This window comes from Colobus angolensis, unplaced genomic scaffold (genome assembly GCF_000951035.1).
Source record: "Colobus angolensis palliatus isolate OR3802 unplaced genomic scaffold, Cang.pa_1.0 Scaffold175, whole genome shotgun sequence".
Lineage (NCBI taxonomy): Eukaryota > Metazoa > Chordata > Mammalia > Primates > Cercopithecidae > Colobus > Colobus angolensis.
Window position 1 is genome coordinate 3,220,557 of NW_012114877.1, and position 24,811 is coordinate 3,245,367.

At 35.2% G+C, this 24,811-nt stretch overlaps 1 protein-coding gene across 3 annotated transcripts in view; it reads right to left on the minus strand.

Annotated features, from left to right (window-relative positions):
• Positions 1-24,811, minus strand: part of SKAP2 (src kinase associated phosphoprotein 2) — a 336,690-nt gene that overhangs the window by 177,857 nt on the left and 134,022 nt on the right. The window contains exons 1-4 of one of the 3 annotated variants that reach the window (XM_011938573.1): positions 22,957-23,419; positions 13,428-13,533; positions 12,782-12,807; positions 2,372-2,479 (exon numbers count right to left, since the gene is read on the minus strand). In XM_011938573.1, coding sequence (XP_011793963.1) covers positions 2,372-2,479; positions 12,782-12,807; positions 13,428-13,533; positions 22,957-23,023 — 307 coding nt within the window. In that variant the 5' untranslated portion in view covers positions 23,024-23,419. Of the gene's footprint in view, positions 1-2,371; positions 2,480-12,781; positions 12,808-13,427; positions 13,534-15,987; positions 16,256-22,956; positions 23,420-24,811 lie in introns of those variants that run through there. The other 2 variants (XM_011938572.1, XM_011938574.1) reach the window with 2 other exon arrangements.

The following is a 24,811-nucleotide window of genomic DNA, read 5'->3' on the forward strand; positions in this document are numbered from 1 at the left end:
TGAACCACAGGAACAGAGAAAAAGAAATATTAAAGCAAAAGACAGACTTAGAATGCACATAGAGATGTGCAGGTTTGACCTTTTTGGTACCTTGAAAATTACATTAGCATTATGAAAAATACATATCATGTTTAGAGTTTATAGCCCATCAAAGTTCAGATACTTTGTTAGTGCCTACCATAAGGTAAAAGTCAAAAGGACAAAACAACAATCTGATTTGACAAAAGGCCTTTTGGTGACCTGTGCTAATTTGGTTATGCTTATCATTAAATGCATTATCTTTTTTATAATTAATACATTATTAGACTGAGGTCATATGATGAAGGAAATGTATTCATCAAAGGAAAGAGAACACACACAAAATCTAAGTTGAAGGGAGAAAGACTGATACATTGAGATGATATTTTACAGTGAATATTAAATGTCCAAGTAGTAGTTTAAAAATGAATTTTAATAATGATATTCTTAGAAGAAAATGTGAAAGTATCAAAAATAGTATTATTTATATATCAAAAATGAGTAATACTACAGGTTAGTTTTAATCTACTCAAGAATTGCTTAAACACTAATGAGCAGGCACTATTAACAAAAAATTTGATGTTACATATAAATGTTATTAAATAATATTTAAAATCAATAAAACAACCTTTTAACAACAAATCTTTTAGTGTATTTCCTGAATATTTGGTTATAAAAATATATGATAAATTATTTACTCTTAAAAAGAAAACACAATAATGTAAATGCACTATAATTTAATAATAATTTATTTTTTCTAACAAGCTACTAGAGGATTTCTGGCTCTCATAGATATTTAATTGTTGAATTTATTTTTAGGTTGCAAATTTTTCAAGAATACACATAGCACGCCCCTGAATATCAAAATATTTATGCTATTTTAAGAAACTATGTATCTATAGTCTATGAATATATTCTGTGTATGTCTCTCTTAGTATAAATATTCTGTCTGTGTTTGTGTGTATACACACACATATTTATATATACCAGCATTTTACAGAGAAATAAAGCAATTGCAATGTGTCTGAAAAATAGTACCACTTAAATAATAATTCATTGTTTTGCCTGAAAATATTATTTATTTAATTATAAAACATTTTCTAATAGAAATGCTTTTGAAGATGAGGTTGGAAAGAGTAATACTCTGTTTTGGTGAAGAGAAAAGAAATGTTTATCTCTTTAAAAAACAGAAAGTGAATATAACAGCAAAAAAAAATCCCTCCCTTTAAAAAAAGAAATTAAATGTTTGCCAAAGCATAACATTCAACATAAAATAGATATGACTATTATTGCTACACTTTGTACAAAGTTCTGGATATAAAAAAAGATTGTTTTGTACTGAATCAGTGGTTAGAATGTTTATCACTTATGCATGTACTTGACTTATCCCCGTTCTGCAATAGACATAATTTTATACCTCATAAAAGCAATTTATGTTTCCAAAGGGAATAATCTGGATAACATAAAATGTGAAGTGCTCTGTTGTAGGAAGCATATTTTCATTCAGCAATTGTATTTAGAGATGGAACTGCACAGTTTGATCGTCACATAGTGGCAGAAGGTATTATTCATTTCTATGTCTATGTGAAACTTTGAGTGCTACAAATTAACATGCATGACTAATTTATTGATACACAGTCTTAATTTATAACTATATATTACCCTTATAAGGTTTCTATAATGGAGATATACTCAATGGCTATAACAGAGAAAGTACATACTACACTAAAAACAAGTTTCATAACTTTGGCAACATTCAATAGCTTTTAGAAATACTAAGAGATAAATTTATTACTAATTCAGTCAACAAACACTACAACATTACTACATAATATGGGGCACTTTTAAGTGACAATCATAAAAATGAAAATGTGTATTGAAAGAAGCATTTTATAAAAACCTGTCTCAATGTGAAGAGGCAATGTCGGAAAATTAACTTAATATTTTATTAACTCATTTTGTATAAAGTTTTCAGAAAAAAATAGATCAAAAATCTTTTTTATTATTTATAAAATAAATAATACAATAAGCCTTTAAGTAGCACAATAAAATTAAGCAAGAATCTAATAATATTAAATTAACTAACAAACTGTTACTAATAATATTCATATGATGATACAGGCACTCTCTCAAAAATTTTAGTAAAGAAAATTTCCAAGAAAAAGAAGCCATTACATACTTAGGAAAACCTCACTAGAACCACTAGAGAGAGCTCTTCTGTTCCTTAAAAGGTTTTGGTAAAGGTAAGTTAACCGAAGCCTTTATATTCATCTGCTTTCTCATAAAACTACCACCTATATACATAGCATTGTTTTGTGTGAGTGTCAGAGTTATGTGGGAAAATGTCACATACCATCAGAGGGGGCTTCATCGTCTTTATCGTATCGTTCTGAGGCTAATGAAATAGTGTCTGGAGGCCCAGCAAAAGGGTCATCATATTCTTCCCCATCTTCTGCATCACCTGTTAAAAAAAAAAATCAGAGAAATGCCTTTTATACTTTAGCCATTTAAAGCAATGTTACTTAATGCTAATGTTACTTTGTTAGAAGAGGTAAATTTTACTTACTACTAAATTGAGTCATTGTCATAGAAAAACAAAGAAAACTTTTTAAACTAGGTAAAAACAGGTCTTATTTTAGTTCATAGCCATTGTAACCTAGATATAGTAAGAGTTTTTGAAGGTCATTATACAATTGCTTATTATTGACACAAAAGAATACAGTCCAAACTTATGATGATCTCTACAAAGAAAAATCCAAAAAGTAGAAACAGGGTAAAACAGAGTGTAGTGTATATCCAAACAAACAAACAAAACCAAAATAACAATAACAACAACAACAAAACCCAGGAAGCACAACAGAAAACACAATACAAGTAATTCCATTTACTTACTCAATAATTTGAAAAATTATGATGAGAAACTAATAATTTGAAGCTATATGAATATTTTGTATTTTCATTAAAATAACAGGATTAGAGAGGATTAAAAATAATCTGTTGCATTTTCCAGAGCACAAATCTTTTATAGAAAAAACTGCTTTAAAATTTTCACAATCTTTTTAAATTCAAGTAAGGGTAATTTACAAACTATATACTTTCAGTTTCATTCAATGGTATGTTATTATTTTTTAATGTTCTGGCCAGTTTCCTACTTGATTTTCAAATTCTAGGTTGGTTGGTCGATTTTTTGATTGATTTTTCTATTTTAGGTTAATTAATCTCCACAAGATCTTGTGGTTTCAATCTTTTCCATGTAATCATTTAAAATAATTTTTTTAAAAAACACAAATATTTGCTAGCCCAGTTACACATAAGCATTCATTTCTCATCCAGATTTCACAACAAAGAAAAATGTATGCTTAATTCCATATTATTTGACTGTTGAATTCAAGTTACATGACAGAAAAACAGCCACCTCAGGGATTACCCAAAAAGCACAAGGAAAATCCCCATTGGAACTGCAGAGTAGCTACGGTATTACTTTTGAACCGCAGTTCCTGGCAGATCCAGATTAAAGCTATTTGTGTCTCCAAAAGGGTATCTGTGTCCTCTGACACCCATTTGAGGGGTGTCACCCTATCTGTTACCACATTTTTGGTAGAGAAAATAGCCTCTTTCAAGACAACACTGTCCAAATAATTTTTTTTAAATACATATTCCTCTCTATTTTCTTATAGTTTTGCCACTTCATGAGCAATTGTCATCACAGAGACATCTCTCATTAAGACGACAAGGGCAGAACATAGAGATGGCTATATTGTCATTCTTAGGGATTCCACTACTAGGTACAGTAAATGTGGTGATGTTACTCCCACAGTTAAAATTATAAGGAACATATAAATACTACCCATTCTTTGGAACTTAATTTCTTTTTCTTTCGAGATGTTCAAAGTCCTTTTCAGAACACTCAATGATCCCTTACAATATTTCTCTTATGAAAAGAAGAGTGCTAGGCTGGTGGCAGTGCTCACTCCTGTAATCTCAGCTACTCAGCATGCTTGAGGCCGGCGGGTCACTTGTGGCTAGGAATTAGACACCAGGCTGGGCAACATAGCAAGACCACACCTCTAAATAAAAATAAAAACGGGCCGGGCCTGGTGGCTCACACTTGTAAACCCAGCACTGTGGGAGGCCGAGGCGGGCAGATCACGAGGTCAGGAGACCAAAAACATCCCGGCTAACACGGTGAAACCCAGTCTCTACTAAAAATGCCAAAAAATTAGCCAGGCATGGTGGCGGGCGCCTGTAGTCCCAGTTACTCAGGAGGCTGAGGCAGGAGAAAGGCGTGAACCCGGGAGGTGGAGCTTGCAGTGAGCCCAGATTGCGCCACTGCACTCCAGCCTGGGTGACAGAGCAAGACTCCATCTCAAAAACAAATAAAAATAAAAATAAAAACAATTAGCCAGGTGTGGTGGCCTGTACCTGTAGTCACATCTGTGAGAGATTGAGGTAAGAGGACCGCTTGAGCCCAGGAGTTTGAGGCTGCAGTGAGCTATAACTGCACCACTGCATTCCAACCTGGGCAACAGACCAAGACCCCATCTCTAAAAAAACATTTTTTTAACAAAAGAAGAGTGCTCTGAATTCAAATATAAGGTAGGAAGGAACTTCATAAAGTGCTAGTAAAAATGTTTTGATCATGTTACGACAGTTCATAGAATACGTTCCAGTAGGGATCAAGAAATTCTCAGTTACTCTTAGTTGTTAGGGTATCTGTACATTCTTCATGAAGTTAAGAATTTTTGTGGTATAAATTTTCTAAGAATATTTCATATCTCAGACAAAAAATCGTGCTGCAAAAAAATGTATTAGGATACTTCAAAAACATCACTAGAACTTAGCATGTGGCATATTTTGCTATTACGACTATTCAAAAAGAACAGTAAAACCAAATAATAATAGCAAAAATTTTGAAAAAAATTCAGATGTCCAGGCTTAAATTATATTAAATTTTGTGTGGAAGTAAACAGAAAAAATTAAAACTTAGTTTTTAAAATTAGAAGTAGTTTATTATCCTTTAAGAATATCCATTAATATGCATATGTATACATGTGTATATATGCATTTATATACACATACATACACACAAATGCAAACGCCATTCTTTATTCAATATGTATAAATATATACATACATATCAAAAGTTCATTACTAAAGCTATAAACTCAACAATATCTAATATGAGTTCAGAGTATTTATTCTACACAAATTGATCACTAACAGGTGAAAGACCTGTTAGCCTTTCATGGATTGGTTTTTATTAAAGTCATGGTTTTGACTTTTTTTTTTTTTTTTTTTGAGGCAGAGTCTCACTCTGTCGCCCAGGCCGGAGTGCAGTGGCCGGATCTCAGCTCACTGCAAACTCCACCTCCCAGGTTTACGCCATTCTCCTGCCTCAGCCTCCCAAGTAGCTGGGACTACAGGCGCCCGCCACCACGCCCAGCTAGTTTTTTGTATTTTTTTTTAGTAGAGACGGGGTTTCACCATGTTAGCCAGCATGGTCTCGATCTCCTGACCTTGTGATCCGCCCGTCTCGGCCACCCAAAGTGCTGGGATTATAGGCGTGAGCCACCACGCCCGGCCTGGTTTTGACTTTTATAGAAAGTTATGGTTTTGTTTTTATTAAAAAAATAGGCCGGGTGTGGTGGCTCACGTCTGTAATCCCAACACTGTGTGAGGCCAAGGCAGGTGGGTCACTTGAGCTCAGGAGTTCGAGACCAGCCTGGCCAACGTGGCAAAACTTGCCTCCACTGAATATACAAAAATTAGCTGGGCATGATGGCAGACACCCGTAATCCCAGCTACTCAGGAGGCTGAGGCAGGGAGAACTGCTTGAACTCAGGAGGCGGTGAGCCAAGATGGTGCCACTGTAGTGGGCCAAGATTATGCCACTGCACTCCAGCCTGGGCAACAGAGTGAGACTCCCATCTCAAAAAATCAAAATAAAAATAAAATGCTTTGGGGTTATATATTAAAATGAAATTGTCTTCAACTTACCCATTCTAAGAATTGCAGCTTACTTTAAGTATTTTTTTAAAAAAAAATCAGTGTGATGTTTATATTTACCTAAGACAAAATGAACTAAGTACTGCTACTGGTTTCATTTCTTCCTTATTTTTTTCTCCCCATAATCCTTTGAATTAACTCAGAAAGCAAAGAATCTACATGTTATATATACAGGGATAGCCCCTTTTTAACCTGCATATAGTTGAAAGGACACATCATTTTTCAAGATGGTCTTCTTCATCTTACTATTGTTCCAGTGATGGTCTATCCCTTTTCCTCCCCTCTAATTTTTTTTCAACCCAATAAAGAGTAAAAGCTGCTGTCTTATAAGGAGTTTTAACTGAACACAGGGGTCGCTGTTGAGTAGTACAAAGCATTTTTCCTCCCCAGGGCTGAGTATTTGTAGTTAAACCTGCAAAGACTTCTACAAATTAAAAAAAAAAAACTTGCATTTATGTAATACAAAACTAAACTCCAAATCAACAACAGGCATCAGGTAAACATATCCAATACAATTTACAGACATAAGTGAAAGCATTACAGCCTAATCACATATCTAAAAGAAAAGCACACTCAAATGAAATGTCTACAGAATCATTAGTTGGCAGCCATTCTATTACAATCACACATAAGGTCAGTGGTGCCGCGAGCCTGTGCCACTGACAATAGCATAAATTTTGCATCTCATTTCTGTGGTCATAAAATTAATGATCAGTTTAAAAATACTTCTTTGTAAAAGTTATTGCGCAAAGAAAAGACATGAATGTGTCCCTGTTATGTACTCATAAGGATAATTATGGGGTTGTTGCTCATTAATACTGTTTCTTGTTTCCCTAGAAAAGCATTTGATTTATCGCACAACTTTCAATAGTTTAATTAACGATACAAAGTTAACAGAATAAAAGACAATGATCCAAGACTTAGCTTCCTACAATTTCAGTAGTAACAAACATTGCAACAAACTCAAGGTTTAATCATACTACAGCAGCATATTTTTCTGAAAAACATTTTTAAATTTATACTAGCTGGGATCAAATTACTATTAGCCATTCTTTTTAATATGGTTCATTATCAATAACATTTTCCCAAATGCCTAGAGATGTAGCCCAACAACAACTGAACAGTCATAATCTCTCTACAACCATTGAAGCTGATTTACCCAATTTGTTGCTTGTTTTTTCAAAACAGTCCTATTTTCAACACAATCAGGTAAACAGGAAATGAAGTAATATACAGGTTGAACATCCCTAAATCAACAGAACTCCAAAATGTTCCAAAATCCAAAACTTTTTGAGTGTCAACATGACAACACAAGTGGAAAATTCCATGCCTAACATCTTTGCTTTCTGATGGTTCAATATACACAAACTTTAGTTCATGCACAAAATTACAAGGTGTATATGAAACATAAATGAATTTAGTGTCTACGCTTAGGTTCCATTCTCAAGATATCTCATTATATATATGCAAATGTCCCAATATCCAAAATCTGAAACACTTCTGGTCCCAAGAACTTTGCATAAGGGATACTATTAAACCTGTACCTAAAATCTGAGTGATAACCATTCTTTCTTACTGAAAGACAAACAGGGGGAAAAATTACTCTAGTGAAAATAAATTAATTTCTAATTCTCTACTTAGTTCACTTGTCTAAACTAATATTTCAAGTAATAATATATAACTAAATTTATATAATTAAGCATTTAACTTGTCATTTCTTCAGGGAAGTTTCATTCTTAAGGCTTTGAAGGATATAGGTCACTGAAAAGAAGATTCTCCTCATAATTCTTCTACAGTAGGAGGGCTAATTTACAGCATGAAAATACTGAAGACAACTTCTGGCACGAAACTGGTGCAGAGCTTTAAAATAAGAATACCATTTTTCAAGCACTGCTTGTGAAATATACTTCTACTACTATAGGTCCCGTCATTTCAAACATGCTTAAGACATTTGTACAAGGCCAATGGTGGGGGTAGGTGGTAGAAGGAAAAAGCTGTGAATTATTTCCTTAGATTTCATTGTGGAGTTATCATTCAACAGAAAACACACTATGTTAGGAACGGTAAAAAAAGGAAATTAAACATCATCCAAACTTCAGACTTTTCTGCTATTCTTATTCTGCTATTCTTAGTCCATTAATAAACTTAAGAAATAGTATGAGTGAGAAGGTAAAAGGAAACTGCTTTCTAAGTAAATCTATGCATATTTTACAATATCAATAAAATATTAAGGCAAAATCTATTTTTTTTTTTTGACAATTAGAGCAAAAAGATTTTAAAGGAGAAAATGAGACTTTTTAGCTGTAGCACCTGAAGCAATATATTCCACTTTTTCAAAACTACAGACACCAGGCCGGGCACAGTGGCCCACGCCTGTAACCCCAGCGTTTGGGAGGCCAAGGTGGGAAGATTACCTGAGGTCAGGAGTTCGAGACCAGCCTGACCAACATGGCGAAACCCTGTCTCTCCTAAAAATACAAAAAATTAGCCGGGCATGGTGGTGGATGCCTATAATCCCAGCTACTCGGGAGGTTGAGGCAGGAGAATTGCTTGAACCCAGGAGGTAGAGGTTGCAGTGAGCAGAGATCGTGCCACTGCACTCCAGCCTGGGTGCGACAGAGTGAGACTCCATCTCAAAAAAAAATTACAAACAAAACAAAACTGTAGACATTAATATTTTACAAATTTGAAAAAAAAATATTTGACTAATGCTAATAAATATGCCCTTCTTTTAATAATTGATAATTTTCCCCCAAATTTGTTTGAAAACTGAATTTATGAATCAAGATTAACTTAAATCTTCTTGACAAATAAAGTTGAATCTGAAAATACGCAATAATATTTATTAAACACCTACTATCTACTTTCACATTATCTTATTTCAGTAAATCAGTCTATAAAGAAAGTAATCACACCTAAATCATCTTTGGAGAAAACTGAGACTAACACATGATCAAGACACAACTATAGGCAAAATTTTTTTATCATGTACTTAATATATACAGTATTAGAAAATTCTAGTTAATAGTCCATAACAGTATTTACTAAATAGTAATATATTCGCATTGCAAAAATAATTATTTCAAGTCACATTAAGAGAACTATGACCTTGTTATGTGATAGAGAACAATGCTGAAATAATCACATAGCATAATTCCAGTGCATGAAGCCTAAATTCCAGAGGATACTTTATAGTACGAGGCAATATTGCAAGTAAAACACTAAGGTTAGAAACTAGGTTATTCTGTTGGCCGAGCACGGTGACTCATGCCTGTAAGTTCCAGCACTTTGGGAGGCCAAGGCGGGTGGATCTCTTGAGCCCAGAAGTTCAAGACCAGCCTGGGCAATGTGGCGAAAACTCATCTCTACAAAAAAATACAATACACAGGCAGCGTACCTATAGTCCCAGCTACTCAGGAGGCTAAGATGGAAAAAGGATCACCTTAGCTTCCCAAAGGAGCTGAGGGAGGCTGAGGCTGCAGTGAGTCATGATCACAACACTCCACTCCAGCCTGGATGACAGAGTGAGATCCTATCTCAAAAAAAAGAAAAAAAAAAAGGAAAAAGAAAAGAAAAAGAAACTAGGTTATTCTGTTACATAGAATACTTTGAAGGATATAAAAAGGAAGTATCTGTTCTAGATAAAACCAGCAATATTTCAAATGAATAACAAGGACTAGACTAAGCAAGAAGTGTTCTAGCTGATTAGATTCAAATCTTTCCTAAGTACAAGTAAAATAAAGGAATTTAGAAAATCAGCTGACAATTATTCTAAAGATGCAATCTATCAGATCTCTTCAATAGAGGAATCAAGACTTGCACATATAAGAATAAAAGAAGAATTTTAATAAATTAAATGAAAAAGAAGGTTGTAAAACAATAGCTTTCTATGGAAATGAATATAAACAATTGAAAAATTAGCTTAATACACAAGCTTCAATAACTAGAAACCACTGTAATAAAATGAATTTCTACCAGTGTAAACTATTCTCACCCAAAAAAATGGAAATATCAAAAAAAAATCCTAAGATCTATGCAGACTAGTGTTTCAACTACCATATCAACTCAATTAATTTTAAATTTTAAGACTCGACAGCCAGGCATGGTGGCTCACGCCTGTAATACAGCACTTTGGGAGGCCGAGGTAGCTGACCTCTAGAGCCAAGGAACTAGAGAAGAGCCTGTGACACATGGCAAAACCCCGTTTTCACAGAAAAAAAAAAAAATTAGCTGGGCATGTAGGCAAGTGCCTATAGCTCCATCTACTCCAGAGGCTGAGGTGGAAGGATCACTTGAGCCTGGAAGGCGGAGGTTGCACTGAGCCAAGATGGTGCCACTGCACTCCAGCCTGGGAGGCAGAGTGAGACCCTGTCTTAAAAGAAATACCTCAAACTATAAAATCTGTATTGTTAAATCTCAGGATGGGAGATTATATAGAGTAGAAGGGAAGGATTTGTGAGTAAAGAAGGATGATACACATCTGTGTGCATTAGAGAAATTAATAACTTATTAAATATGAATAAATCTGCATTAACTTTTTATTTAAGAACTCTCTACCTGGTCCTTTTTTTCCCACCAATAGTGACATCAAAATGGTACTTAACTGTCATTTAAAATATATATATACATATACGTAAATAAAATAAGGGTGTAAAGGTAGAAAGGAGGAAAAAGGTTATGTTCACAATGTGACCCTACATTGACTAGAGAGAGAGAGAGACAAGAGGGAAGAGAAAGGACTGAAAACAGCCAAAAGGAATTCTGCCCAGACCTCCTTGTATAAAGATAATCCAAAACCTCAAGGGGAAAATGCAAGGTGGAGAAAAGGCAACACTCTCAAAACATACTTAGAATTGAATTTACTCAATGTAAAGACCTGAAAATAAATTCCTATTTTTAAAAAGAGATGTACTATATCTTTAATAATTACTTTGCAACTATTAGGTCTGTACCCTTTACTACACCTAACAAAGTACAGGAATAGTCTTTTTAGAACAAAGCTGAATATACTTTGAGTATACAATGGCATAAAAGTACTCAGCTCATATTTCTCCAAGGTATACACCTAATTCATCTACAGGCTTACTTTTGAACAGGCATTCTTCGTAATTAGTTAACTCAATACAGCAGTATTGAACTACAAATGACTTATTGAGAGGAAAATGATTATGAGCAATCCCTCAATTCTATGCTTTTTGAACTCTTATTTTATGTTCATTTTTCAATTTCTATCAAATACTATATAAATTTCCATTCTCTTTAGAGACAAAGAATGTATCTCAGTAATGTAATTTTAATATCCACACACCTGAAGAATTCTAAAACAAAATACCAAAGGGAAAGTTTCTACACTATTACTGATCCATATGCAATTACACAATTGCTTCATATCATGTCTTTTTAGCTTAAAAATTTTAAATGTACAAATAATTAAACCGCAAAGCACAATGGAAGTTCAATAATCACTGGAAATAATATGCCTTTTAAGAGAGGCAGAATCTGCTATCTAATATTCTTCCATAAAGTATACTATATGTTATCATAATTAAAATGCATAAATTCATTTCTACATTCATCTAAACAAAATGCAGCAGAATTAAACCCATAGGTTAGGATTTCTTGTAGAGCACAAAAAAAGTGGGTACTTGCAGGTAATAGTTTCCTGCTCATTTCTTTATTTAAGTGTTAAAAATCTTAATATGAAAAAAAAATCTCTTCTCATTCCCTTCAATCATACCAATCTTGATGATCTAATGTGAAAATAAACTGTGACTTGATTTTCATTGATTTTAGGTTTGTCTGGTTAACTCTTTTGTATTTGAAACTGTTACCACCTTCCCACTTATCAGTTGGCACAAATATGACTTACTCTGGGATCTCTTAGCTTCAGTTAGAAGATGCCACACTGTGTGTCTTCCTCAAATCCGGAACCTAGCTCCATGGAGGTTAACTAACTTTATATTGTGACCCTCACACCAGTATCCACAAGCTATACATCATAACCTATGAATAAGTATCATGGAAGTAAGGGCCACACCCAGTTTCCCTTAAAGAAGTGAATATATAAAGTAGTAGGAAGTTCCTATACCTTTCCTGATCTGGTTTTCAGTCTGCTAAGCAGCTGTCTCTCAAATCTAGAAGGAGACAATCAGGTTATCAGCATTCTCATATATTTCAAAAAAAATGAAACTGAATTCCCTTCTTTAAAAAATGTCTATGGCCCCTATGTATTCATATCCAAATAACCACAAGGAAAATAAAAACTTTCACCTCAAAAAGATTTTATTGTTTGTTCTCAAACAAAAATTTATACTGTTTTCAAAACATCCTTCAAAAACATTACCTGTGAGCACTCAGCCACAGGCCCTTCTCCTACCACTATAAAATAATCTCTGCAGTGTTAAATGGCAGTGGGTTAATATCTCACCTCTGCTTCACCAAGTTATTCCACATGTAATTGCAGGTTTTCACCTTTCCTGACAAATTTCTGCCACAATGTATTCTAAGAAACACAAAACCTAAGAATGTTAAGTGCATAAGATTTCTGCATCGGAAGACTGCAGAGTAAATTCTGGATATACTGTTTAATTTTCTTCTCAGCAGGGGGAGCTAGCACTCTCATCTTGAAGGTCTAAGTACACATTATAGAAATCTAAATTTTGATTCCAGCTATCAAATTTCAGTACATGTTAGATTATCCTATTTCCTCTCCACAGAGGAAAAAAAACTTTCAAGTTTGCCAAACATAAAAACTTACCTTTGTCTTGAAATTCCTGAAGATAGCTACAAAATAAAGAACATTATATTTTTAAATGAGGTTGAAAAATCAAAACAAGGTCTAATTAGTAACAATAATTAAAATCCAAAATCTATATTAAAAATACACACCTAGATATACATTAGAAAAAACTAATTCCTGTCCTGAAATGACAATTCCAAAATGCTTAAAAATTTTAAATAATTTTTAAAGATCTAAGTACAGTAGTAAAATGAGGACATATCTTAATATCTATGACATGTAAATATATTACATTTATTCATTTAAAGTAGTAACAATTAAAAGGATTCTCTTTCTTCAGTGTCTGAGGTATTTTCTGTATATTAAAATCCTCAATTTACCTTTGTCTTATCATTTAAACCAAATATACCCTCAGATAATCAAAATAAACAGTGGAATTCTGCTAGAATGCTCAGAAAAATACATAATCAAGAAGGGTATTATAAGCATATCTGCGTTTAAAAACTATATAGTGGAAATCTACTTTTTGCCCTTTAAAAATACGTAACACCAATTAAATTAGAACATTAAAAATTTAACTCCATAATAATCGATTTCTTATTAAATGTTAGTTACAAAACTGCTTCTATGTAAGAAATCAGTAAAGAAAAGGTAAGTGACTTACATAGACTTTACATCTTTTATCTTCTTAATAAGGGATTCTCTCTTTTCCTTTGCTTTCTTGGATAAATTTTCTCCTTTCAGTATGTCTGCTACAAATGTTTCAACATCTAAACCACGCAATATAAGAAACAGGATACAAATTATAAGAAATAAAGGTTTTGTGAAGATAAACAGGACAATGATTGTTTCTACACATAAGTGTTAATACCTGTACAATTTGTTATATTTATCATTCCAAAGCGTAACAGTTTAAGTATGTTTCAAATACTAAGTTGAACAAATCTGATCACCACTTAGCTAATAAAATTTGTATGTTGTATTTATGCTTACCACAGCAAATACTATTTGGATGTTTGGCATCATTAAACAAGAAAGAAGCACACAAGTTTTAATAAACTATGGTGCCAATTCTTTTATATGGAAGCAAGCACCAAGTTTTTACGCATGTGTTAATATCATTTTCTAGTATTTTGTAAGTTCCTGTGTGAAAACGTCATTCATATATTATGTCAATATAAGCTAATATCTCTGGCAAGGGTCTGTTTTCCCTAGAATAATCAATTTTCAGGTATATCCAACATGTAATGCTTTAAAGGAAAAAGAAAATCCAATTTTCTAGCCAAGATTCCCAAATCAAGCCCTCCTCCTTCCTACCTACCCACTCATTCTGACTACCCTCAAATAAAAAAGATAACCAGCTGAGTAGTTTTGTGAGCTCTTGCTTCTTGCCGTGGTTTACCACCTGAAATATTTCTTAAGGAAGAAGTACAAACATAAATTATTGCACTATATAAAAATATAGTTACCAAGAAATAAGATTTCTATGGCTTCATATAACATTCCCTCATAGCCTCTGTTTTTTTAATTTTAGTAAACTTCTAAATTATGGTGTTGTCTGGTTCTCTCTAGTGTAAAATTTTTTTTTTATACTACAGGTTTAATTTTTATACTAGTTCCATTCTTCTTATTCATGAAATACTGTGCAATTTTAATTTTATTTTCAGAATTTCATAGCTCATTTTGAAATATCTAATATGGAGGATATCATTAAAAGGTGTTTAAGTAGGCATGGCTATAAATCATTGATTATTTCATATGGAACGGATATATGTTTTACTTTCTTTTTCCTTAACTACTTTGTATGGCATCAAAACATAACAATATTACATATAAATAATTCAAAGTAGTATAGTAAACAATCTCTCAACTGTACTTACAATTAACCATTTAAAACCTAGTATATGGGATAGAATGTTTGTAATTCTTGATTACAAAAGTATCTTGATCCAATGAGGAAAGCTGATTAAACTTCTATATTCATAACAAATGTGTAAAGGTAATTTTTCACTAAGTCAATACGACAAGTAAAAGAATTAAGAATACTGTAATAATTTTAAAAAATAGCTTATGGTTTGAAGTCTATTAACAACTAATGTGTTAAAAATAAGTATCAAAATGAAATGAAAGCAAATGTCACAGCTTCCCTTTCCTTGAGTTATATTAACAACTAATGTGTTAAAAAAAATAAGTATCAAAATGAAATGAAAGCAAATGTTACAGCTTCTCTTTGAGTTATATTTTGATGAGGGGGACATAGAGACATAATCTAGTACCAGTGCAAATTAGACACAGACTTCTAAAGTGAATTCAAAATAACAAAACTTACAAAGAAGCATGCTGCTCTAAACGCTTTAAATTTTGTACCCAGAAGAGCAAGCAACCTTTGGACATTTAGACATTAGCTGAAATGGAAAGATCACTGGCTCCCCTGAGATCATTACAGTAACTTTTGCAAGAAAGTGGAATAAGGGAAAAAGCAACATCCCTATTGCTGATTCTTCTTCCAACCAGACTCAATAGGAAGAATCACTGGCCCAATGACTGGGGAATAGTCTGCTTAGTGTTATTTTCACTCAATGTTTGCCTTTGATTCCTTCTTCAATGAGTATTTAATTGCCTATTTTACATTTTCATTATACAATCCAAGTTTAAACAAACAATCTATTTTCTATCTCTGGAAGTAATAACAATAAATTGCCCCCAAGAGTTTTTTCTTTAAAAGGTCATTTCAGTTTTATAAAAACTCAGAAAAAAAGGATGCAATAAATACTCTACATAGTGCTTTCTAACGCCCCCAAACATGTTTTAAAATACTGATCTATGTTACTATTTCATGACAAAGTATTTTTTTTGAAAGGGTGTGCAACTGCAGGAAGAATCAGTAATTTTCAAGGATGGCAGAAATTCAGAGATTGGGTATGGGCTTTTTTTTTTTTTTTTTTTAAAGAGTAGCCTTTTTTAACATACTTATTCCTAAGCTTTTCCCAGAAAAGGTTTAAAGCAACTAAAATTATTTAATAAACAGTGACTTTTTCGTGATTATTTCTCAAAGGTGATGTGGAGAGGGTAGAAACTGCTCTGCTAAAAAGAAAAAAAAAAAAAAAAAAAAACTTTAAACTGGAAGCAGTTCCTGAAATAATTTTAGTTTGTTGACTGCCCACAGACTTGGTTGGTTTTTAAGCTTTTGAAACCTAGGTTATTTCTTAAAATCTACACTTTACCCGTTTCTTTTAGAATCGAATGAAACCAGCCTCTTCCAGGCACAGGAGACTCCTGGACATGCCGGTGGCCTTCGGCTGGTGTCTGAACAACACACCGATCCTGATGTCGCAACGCAAAGACAGACCAAGCGCCGCAAAGAAGTTGCAGGGCTGCGAGATGCTCCAGCTCTGCTGTCGGTGACACGCACATCTAAACCCCAGGGTTTCTCTCAGGCAGAGCTGTGAGCATGGAGAGCCAGGTCTGGGGCAGCGCCCTCGCCAGACAAATGGGGCTGGATCTGTGGCTTTGCAGCTCAGAGCCAGGGTAATATTTCAAAAGCGAGCAATAAAAGTCTTGGGCGAATCAAGTGCTCCTCTGGCTGGTTGGAGAAGAGATTTGAAGCTTTTTATTGTGCTCTAAATAGCCCTGCAAACGGTAAACTAGCAAGCACAGTAAACTAACAAGAGCGTTAGCCCTCTTCTACCTTCCTTTGAGGGTCGTGTTCCTCGGTTAATATGTAGATTTCACCATTCCTGACTGCCCGTAATTCAGGGAAATGAAGTAATTTAATTACAAGAAAAGGTCAGCCTCCCTCGCTCGACTCTTAGCCCGGTTTTTAGAATTCTTCCTCAGAGGGAGGGGCTCAACTCACACTCTCACGCATACTGGCCACAGGAGAGAAGCGTGGGAGGCCCACTCTGCGCCCACGGGAAAGGGTTTAACTACCAGGTCTAACTACCCCCACCAACCCCCACCTCCTGCCTCCGGGCCAGCAGCCAAATAGATTGCAGGGTCTGCACTGCTTGCATTTAACCCCAGAATTACCCCTATCTCCATCAGCCTCCACCCCAGCCCAAGTCATCAGCAGGAAAAAGTTACGGTGAAAGTAAATGTGATGGGATTTTAGTTACTATTACACCTTAACATTGTCAAGAGTAAACCTTATCTCATGGTACAGCTGTAAGGATCTGGGGGAGAAGGCCTCTGAAAATATCAGATTTACAACTGCTCTGTCGATAAATGTCAAGGTCTGAAAACAAAATTAAAAGATGACGTATACTGGCTCAGCAATCTTAAGCAGTTTAAGTTAGAAATCTCTCAATTGCCATGGAGACCCCTAAGAGGCAAACACACCAAATCACTAAATAGTACTCCAATTTTCCTTTTTCCCCCTTTTAACATATAGACCTCCTAAAAAACAGTCACCCCACCTTTCCCTAGAGTCGCCAGTGGTTGGGACAAGTATCTAACATACACACTAACTGCTTTCTACCAACTTCTACACAGATCACATAACGAAAAGGTGGAACTACACTAGGTCAGAACAGTTTACGTTTTTTTGCAAATGATAAAATAACTCTCAGCTTCTGGATATAGTATCTAGCACAGGTTCCCACTCTTGAAAAGCAGTTTGGCCACTTGTCCTCACCACCCCTGGCTATCAAACAGCCTAGAATATGGCTTGCAGACTGGAGGTTAAAAACAAGTCACAAAGGTAACACCTCTTCTTCCTGCCTAATCCTCCAATCACCCAATACCTCCTGGCACATGCATATAAACACACTCAGCCTCCATGATGGCCTGAATTGTATGGGGGAGGGAGCAAGAATTGAGCTGAATCTACCACCATATGCTCAGCCGCAGATCAATAAAATAAAGGTAAAACCAATCACACAGCACCCCCAATGGCCTTACTAACTTAATTCCACATCTCTCTCTACATTGTGAATTGGGCCAGATTTCTCTCTGCTTTCACTGAGATGTGCTGTCACCAAACTTAATATGATAGGGATCCTAGCCTAGAATCTAAGCTGCCGTTAGGAAAAAAAAAAAAAAGACAAGCTCTTCTCTGTTAAACCAGGTTATGGCTCTGACCAAACGACTAATGATGAAAACATAAAAATCAATTAAACTGGGCACATGCAAATCAATGGAGCCAAATGCCCAAAGTTGGAATATGGCTAATTGAAAAGTTATTGATTGTTCTAACTGATGTCCTTCCCTGATTACTCAGCACGTGCTTTTACAGGTTGCAGATGAACTGTGGACTTTTCAAACATGGAAAAGGTGACATGAACTGGCACAAGAGCTCTCATGGTACAGTGGGTAAAACATACCAGAGTCTTACAATCCAATCATTGGACAAAATTTCCAAAATTGACTTTGGGAAGCTAAATGATATATTTTGATAGAAAGCTGGGCTGTTTAAACGTAGGGTTGAACATCTTTCAACCGCTAAAAGATGACTCGATAAATAGCACCTTACAATAATCAAAATCTTTTTACCACACATTTTCAAAGAAGCCACAGTGAATAACACATTAGTCTGAGATTTACACCATATTCACTTTTAGGCAGCATCTATTGTAATGTGTTCAGAATGTGATTGAAAAAGAAATGTATACTCAGTGGAATGAAAAAGATAGACTTAGCTTTAATTGAAAAAGACAAACTAAGTGAATAATGAGTATATAAAATCTAGCCTATGCCACTTTTATCACCCATATATGACACTTAATCTGAAATTTATGAGAGACAACTAAACTGTATTTCAAATCACCAGCAGCTTTTCCTACACTGCTGTGTCTACCTTCTTTCTAGTAATACTTTAAACGCTGGTAACAGGAGCAATAAGCCCATTTGCAAATTTTTCATATAATGCTAACTTTTTAATATGTTTAGATTCTTATTTTTTAAGAAAACCAATGATAATTTGGATTGGGTAGCTATAAAAACTGTACATAATATCAAGAGCCTTATATAGCAATGAGATGAAAACACTTTCAATGGACAGCCATGCCAAAAGATCTCCTCCCAAGACAAAGTAGGACATTATATACTTAAAATAGGCAAATAACTTTCCTAACACCACATCTTAATTCATCTATATTATTTAACCCATACAAAAAATCTCTATAAACCTCTAGTCCCTTAATTTACATATATTCCTATTTCCAGAAAAGAGTATTTTGGAGGTACAATAGATTTCATCTTGAGATTAAATGTTCTCGTATCAACTCTATGCTCTTTAGTGATTGCTGCCCAGATGGGGCAGGCTTGTTCTTGCTCCACAGGAAAATCCAGGTGCTAAGGAGGTAGGTGACTACTGGTGACTCAGTAGGTGGCACTCTTCCCTTTACATACTCAGCCAATGTCCCAGAAGGAAGTTATGAGACACTAGATACACCATAAATAATTCTCATAGGAAAAATAAAACCAAAATGTTGACCAAATTATAAATGGAACTTTGGAAAGGTGGAAATCAAACCGTAATATACTCAGCATTGAAAAAATTCTGCCTCTATTTCAAATAAATTGCAATCTTCACCTAGTGCCCCTACAGGAATCCCTTTAGGGGACTGATTATATACCCTAAATAATATTGTGTGAAAAAAATTCATACATTATAATCAATGTGTGAAGATAATCAATGTCCCCTAAACATACTGATTATCTTCACACATAGTGTGTGGGAAAAACATTTTTCATGTTCTAAAAATTCCCAGTAGGGAAAATGTGGTATTTCTAATCAAGACTGCCATGTGAACAAAACCTCAAGATCACTTTTCAGAAACTATATAACCACTTTATTTATTGTTTGTTTGGTTTGGTTTCATTTTTCAGAGCACTAACAATCACTATTTTCTTCTTTTAACAATGGTTTCATTTGCTAATTTAGTAAACAGAAAATAACATCTTCTTAGAGCTTTCCTTTTAAAATTTGTTGTCCTAAAACAAATGAATGAGGATGAATGAGAATATCTGATTGCAAGCCACTAAAAAACCATTATTTAAAGGGTGATTAAACAAATAAAGGAGGCTGGAGGGAAGTGGTTCTAGTTCCTCTTACTTTCTTGCCTGCCTAGAGAAAAAAAAAAATCACATAAATCAAGATTATTCTTGCTGCTAGTCCTAGTCAAAATATTTGGATGTGAGAGAAGATTAAATGGACAAGATTTGGGATTGTCCTTTGATTTCAATTATCCAGGCTAAACCTGTTCTTCCATTGTTGTAGAAAAGAAAAAAATCAAAGGTTGCCTGTAATGCATATGGTAGCTCAAAATTTGCTTTCAACAACGAAATTCTGTAAGTCCTGTTCTGTTCATATAACTAGAAGAATAATCAACATTTTATAAAAAGCATAGGTCTTCAAGACTGACTCCACAGAAAATATAACTAAAAATCAAACTAGCCACTTTTTCAATGGTATCTTTACACAACACATGTGAGTTAACAATAACAACCTTTTTTTTTTTTTTTTTACATTTCTATGGAATGTTTTTTATAGGGGAAGGAAGGGAGAGGGAACAAATGTTGAAAGTATAGCATAGAACTGCCATAATCAGACAGAAAAATAAAAAGAAAGAAAAATAATAAATAAGAATACACTTGAGTACCTTCCCTTTTAAGCAGGTGAAATTTCAAACAATACATATGACATATAATGATTTAGATAATAGGCATATGGAACACAAACAGATACATCTAAACAACATTATTTTAACAGTCATTATCTTTTGATTTTATATTCTTCTTTCTGAAAACAAAGGACTTTAAACCCCTGAAAAGTTTAGTTCCTTATCTTCTCTACCTTGGAATTCTAGCATAGTACCATGCATTCTAAGAGCACTCAACTGTTAACTACAACACCATTACCAATATCTCCTTAGTTTCAAAGAAATATGCCAAATAAGCCAGCAATATCTCTAATATTCAAACCAATATAAATACTTCTATAATGTTAGTTACTCTAAATCTAGTCATATACTCTTACCCAATAAACTTGAATTATGAAAAGAATCATGTACAAGGCCAACAATATTTTTAGATGAAATACGTGAAATAACTGCTGACAGCATCTATTCTTGAAGCCTTCTCTACCTCAAAAAAGATTTTAATTACAGTCAAACATAAAATGTTAACAATTTTCCAAATAAGTTTTTTAAAAACCCAAAAAACACTGATTTGTTAAATTTCTTTAAATATAAATACGCCCCAACTCACTTCCATACTTCTTGAAAATATCCTCTGAAAATAAAGTGTAATTCAAGTTTCTAATTCCAAAAGTTTTAATTGTAATATTTGTTTTTAATACTTCATGTGTTTTAATATATGATTTGCTTTAATAATATAAAATAGTGAAAATGTCAATAAAATGACCTTAAAATAATTTCGGACGTTATGCTAGTGTATTACCTGACTAAAGAGAGAAGGCAGAAATATATCGGAAATTAGCATTGGCAGATAATTTAAATATGTAATTTTGAGTTTTTAGTTAAATTACACAAATAAGGGCCACATGAAATACTTGTGATCTATGGGGATAAGAGAATAAAGGTTCTCATGACCTACATATCATATTATCTGTGATGTATGATTATGGATCCAAATAACAAACTGTACTATGGGAGTTGCCAAGCTTTAAAACATGCACCTAGAGGTCTATATGTTAGTTCTTAAATTCAAAAATACAGACATAGAATATCCTGAAAATGGTTTTATCTATTTTTGGAATAATGATAAACGGTTTTCTGCACTGGTTATTACAATAATATTCTAAATAAGTAATTCCAGCATTGCAACAACAAAAAATGTTAAGTGTAGTAAAACAAAATCAGTAGTCATGTAGATGTAATAAAGCTGCCTGAAGTCAGTCTTTAGACTTCTTTAACTATTTCCCTTAGTGGTACCCTTTAATGACAACAAGCATTTCTTAGAGTGAAAGGCTATCCCACCACAAATGCATTCAACATACTGTACCATAATCATACAAACATAAGTCTACATTCATACACTTAGTTTTCATTTCCCTACCATATTGATAATGCCAAGCACCAAAATTGAATAACAGCATATTAGGAGATTTGGACTCACATTGCTATAGGAGTAACTTACTATTTCAAATGTCACATTTTAGATGATGTTGCTTTTTAAGAGTTATAATAAGCAATCTGTAATCTAGTTATTCATGAACAATACTGAAAGATAAATATTTTATAGAATCTAAAACTAAAAATCGAAATTCAGTTTCCAGAATTCTGACGTACACAAGACAAAATAAATGATGGCTGAAATTCCAGAACATTAAGATAGGCAAGATTTGTGCTACCTTGAAAAGATATATTTTCTAACTTGTACAGAAATATACATTTTTATTGGTTCTTAGTGAACATACACACCTCCATATCCAGAAAATTAATGAACTAGTAGTGGATTCATAATGCTACTGAAGAATCACGTTTTTAGCTCCTAAAACAAGTTCCTATAAATGGTAATGTAAAACTGAAAAAGGGAAGAGAAGGGTGCAAACATGAAGTACTTTCATCGTGTCACACAGGAAGTAGAACTTTAACATATCCTTCCTTTTTTGCTTTAATATATTACTGAGGCTGGGGACAAGTGGCCATTTGAGAACCAGACCTTCTTCAAAAGTTGTAAACGTGAGCGAGCTGAATGTTTAAGAAAAATAGGAGTTTTAGAAATGATAAACTCTTTCACCCCATAACCCCTAACACCTGTGGCTCTGACATCTCTTTGAATCTCTTTGCATCTCTACATCCTCTACCTCCATTGGCCAGACCACCCAAGAACTACTTCTTTGACTTCTGCTCCCTTCTGCCCGCTCACGCAGCATTCATTATCATTCTCTCCCTCTACCACTCTTCCTCCCCCGCCCTCCTCTGTCACTCACACACACACACACACACACACAGTCTTCACAATGCATATAGAAACGTCCTGATCCCATTTGTGTAGACCACCAAAAAGGGCTTCGCCACCATCCCCGCACCAAATTTCAACACACACGCCCACTCCCTTTCTGAGACGAAACAACCCTTCTTCTCTCCTCCCTGTGCCGACCCCACTGGCTAGAAGACGTAGGGAGCGTGGGGATGGAGGATAAGGGCTCTGAGTGCTTCTGTCCCCACCAGCTTACCGTTCCCTCGCCCCCGCCCCAACAGCATTACCGCCGCCTTCCCGCTCTTTACCTGCCAACAGGTTCCTAATTTCCTCAGGGAGGGGGTATGGAGAGGAGGTGCTGCTGGGGTTGGGCATGTTAGGGAGCGCAGGGCGTGCGGGGACAGAACCTGCGCTGAAAAGGTGACCGACGGGTTGGGGCTGCGGCTGCGACCTAGACTCAGGCTAGCGGCCCGGATAAAAACAGCGGGGTTACGAGTCGGGACACTGGCGGGCCAGCACTCACAATAAGGAAGTCACTGAATCTCCAGCAAGCAGCAGCTGGACTATCGGCCCAGCCCCGCCCAGAGGGTCGGGGCGGGGAGATGGGTAGGAAGGGACACTAAGGGCCTGAGGGGTCCAACTGCGCATGTGTATTCCTCGGTTTTCCCGGCCCCAGAAGAAAGAGCCTCTGGGCAAGCCACGCCCACCGCTACGCCGGGAAGCAGGAGGAGGAGCCACTGGTGGGAAGTGGGCGGACTGAGGCTGCGTCACCTGATCCAGCGGCCGAAGCGCCTTACAGCCATTTTTGGTACTGGTGCCACCACAACTGCTGATCGTTTCTCCAGGATTCCAGAAAATAATGTATCCGTGACACACAGTGTATGGAAGTTTTCCGATTACGTCTTCTGCGTAACAGTCAGTCCCACCGCAGTTTAACCCACAAGGAATTTTCTATTGTCCAAAACTATTATGGCCTTCTTTGTCCGATTGAACGGAGGTAAGGAAGTCTCATCTTCCGCCAGTCGTCTCGGAGAAGCCAGTCTGGAGCCGCCCCGCAGCGCGCGTTGTGATTGACTCTTACATTACTTCTCTACCTAATTCATATCCTTGGGGTGACAGATTTTCCCCACTATAAGGAAGAATGGAAAGTTCTAAGCACTGTCCTTTGGCAGGAAAAAACAAAACAAAACAAAAAATCAGAAGGCCTAATAGACATAGGCACCACTGTCCATCTACAAGCATCAAAAATAAAATTGCTGGTGGTGATTAGTAGAATAAAATTATAAAATCTGCTCACTCCAACTTGACCATTTAGTCAACAAATACTTATTGTCTGTTATCTGTAAAGCTTCTTAAAAGTTTTCTCTAAAAAAAAAAAATGGCTTCTTTAAAACCTTTAACAGGCATACATCTTTGTGCTTCCCAGATATTACATTTTTTAACAAATTGAAGGTTTGTGGCAACCCTGCATCAACCAAATCTATGGGCGCAATTTTTCCAAAAGCATGTGCTCACTTCATGTCTATGTCACATTTTGGTGATTCTCACAATATTTCAAACTTTTTCATTATTATTATTATGTATGTTATAGTGATCTTTGAAGTTACTATTATAATTACTTTGGGGCAGCACAAACAGCACCCATATAAGACAGCGACTGTAATCCATAAATGTGTGCATTCTGACTGCTCTACCAACCATACCTTCCCCCATATCTCTCCCTCTCTTGGGCCTCCCCATTACTTGAGACACAACAATATTGACATTAAGCCAATGAATAACCCTACAATGGCCTCTGAGTGTTCCAGTAAACGGATCACATGTCTCTCACTTTAAATCAAAAAGCAAGAAATGTTTAAGCTTAGTGAGGAAGGCATATTGAAAGCCGAGACAGACCAAAAGCTAGGGCTCTTGCACCAAACAGCCAGGTAGTGAATGCAAAGGAAAAGTCCTCGAAGGAAACTAAAAATGCTACTCCAGTGAACATGCGAATGATAAGAAAGCGAAGGAGACTTATTGCTGGTAAAGAACGTTTTCATGTTCTGGATGGAAGATCAAACCAAACATAACATTCCCTTAAGCCAAAGCCTAATCAAGTGCAAGGCCCTAACTCTCTTCAAGTCTACAAACGCTGAGAGGTAAGGAAGCTGCAGAAGAAAAGTT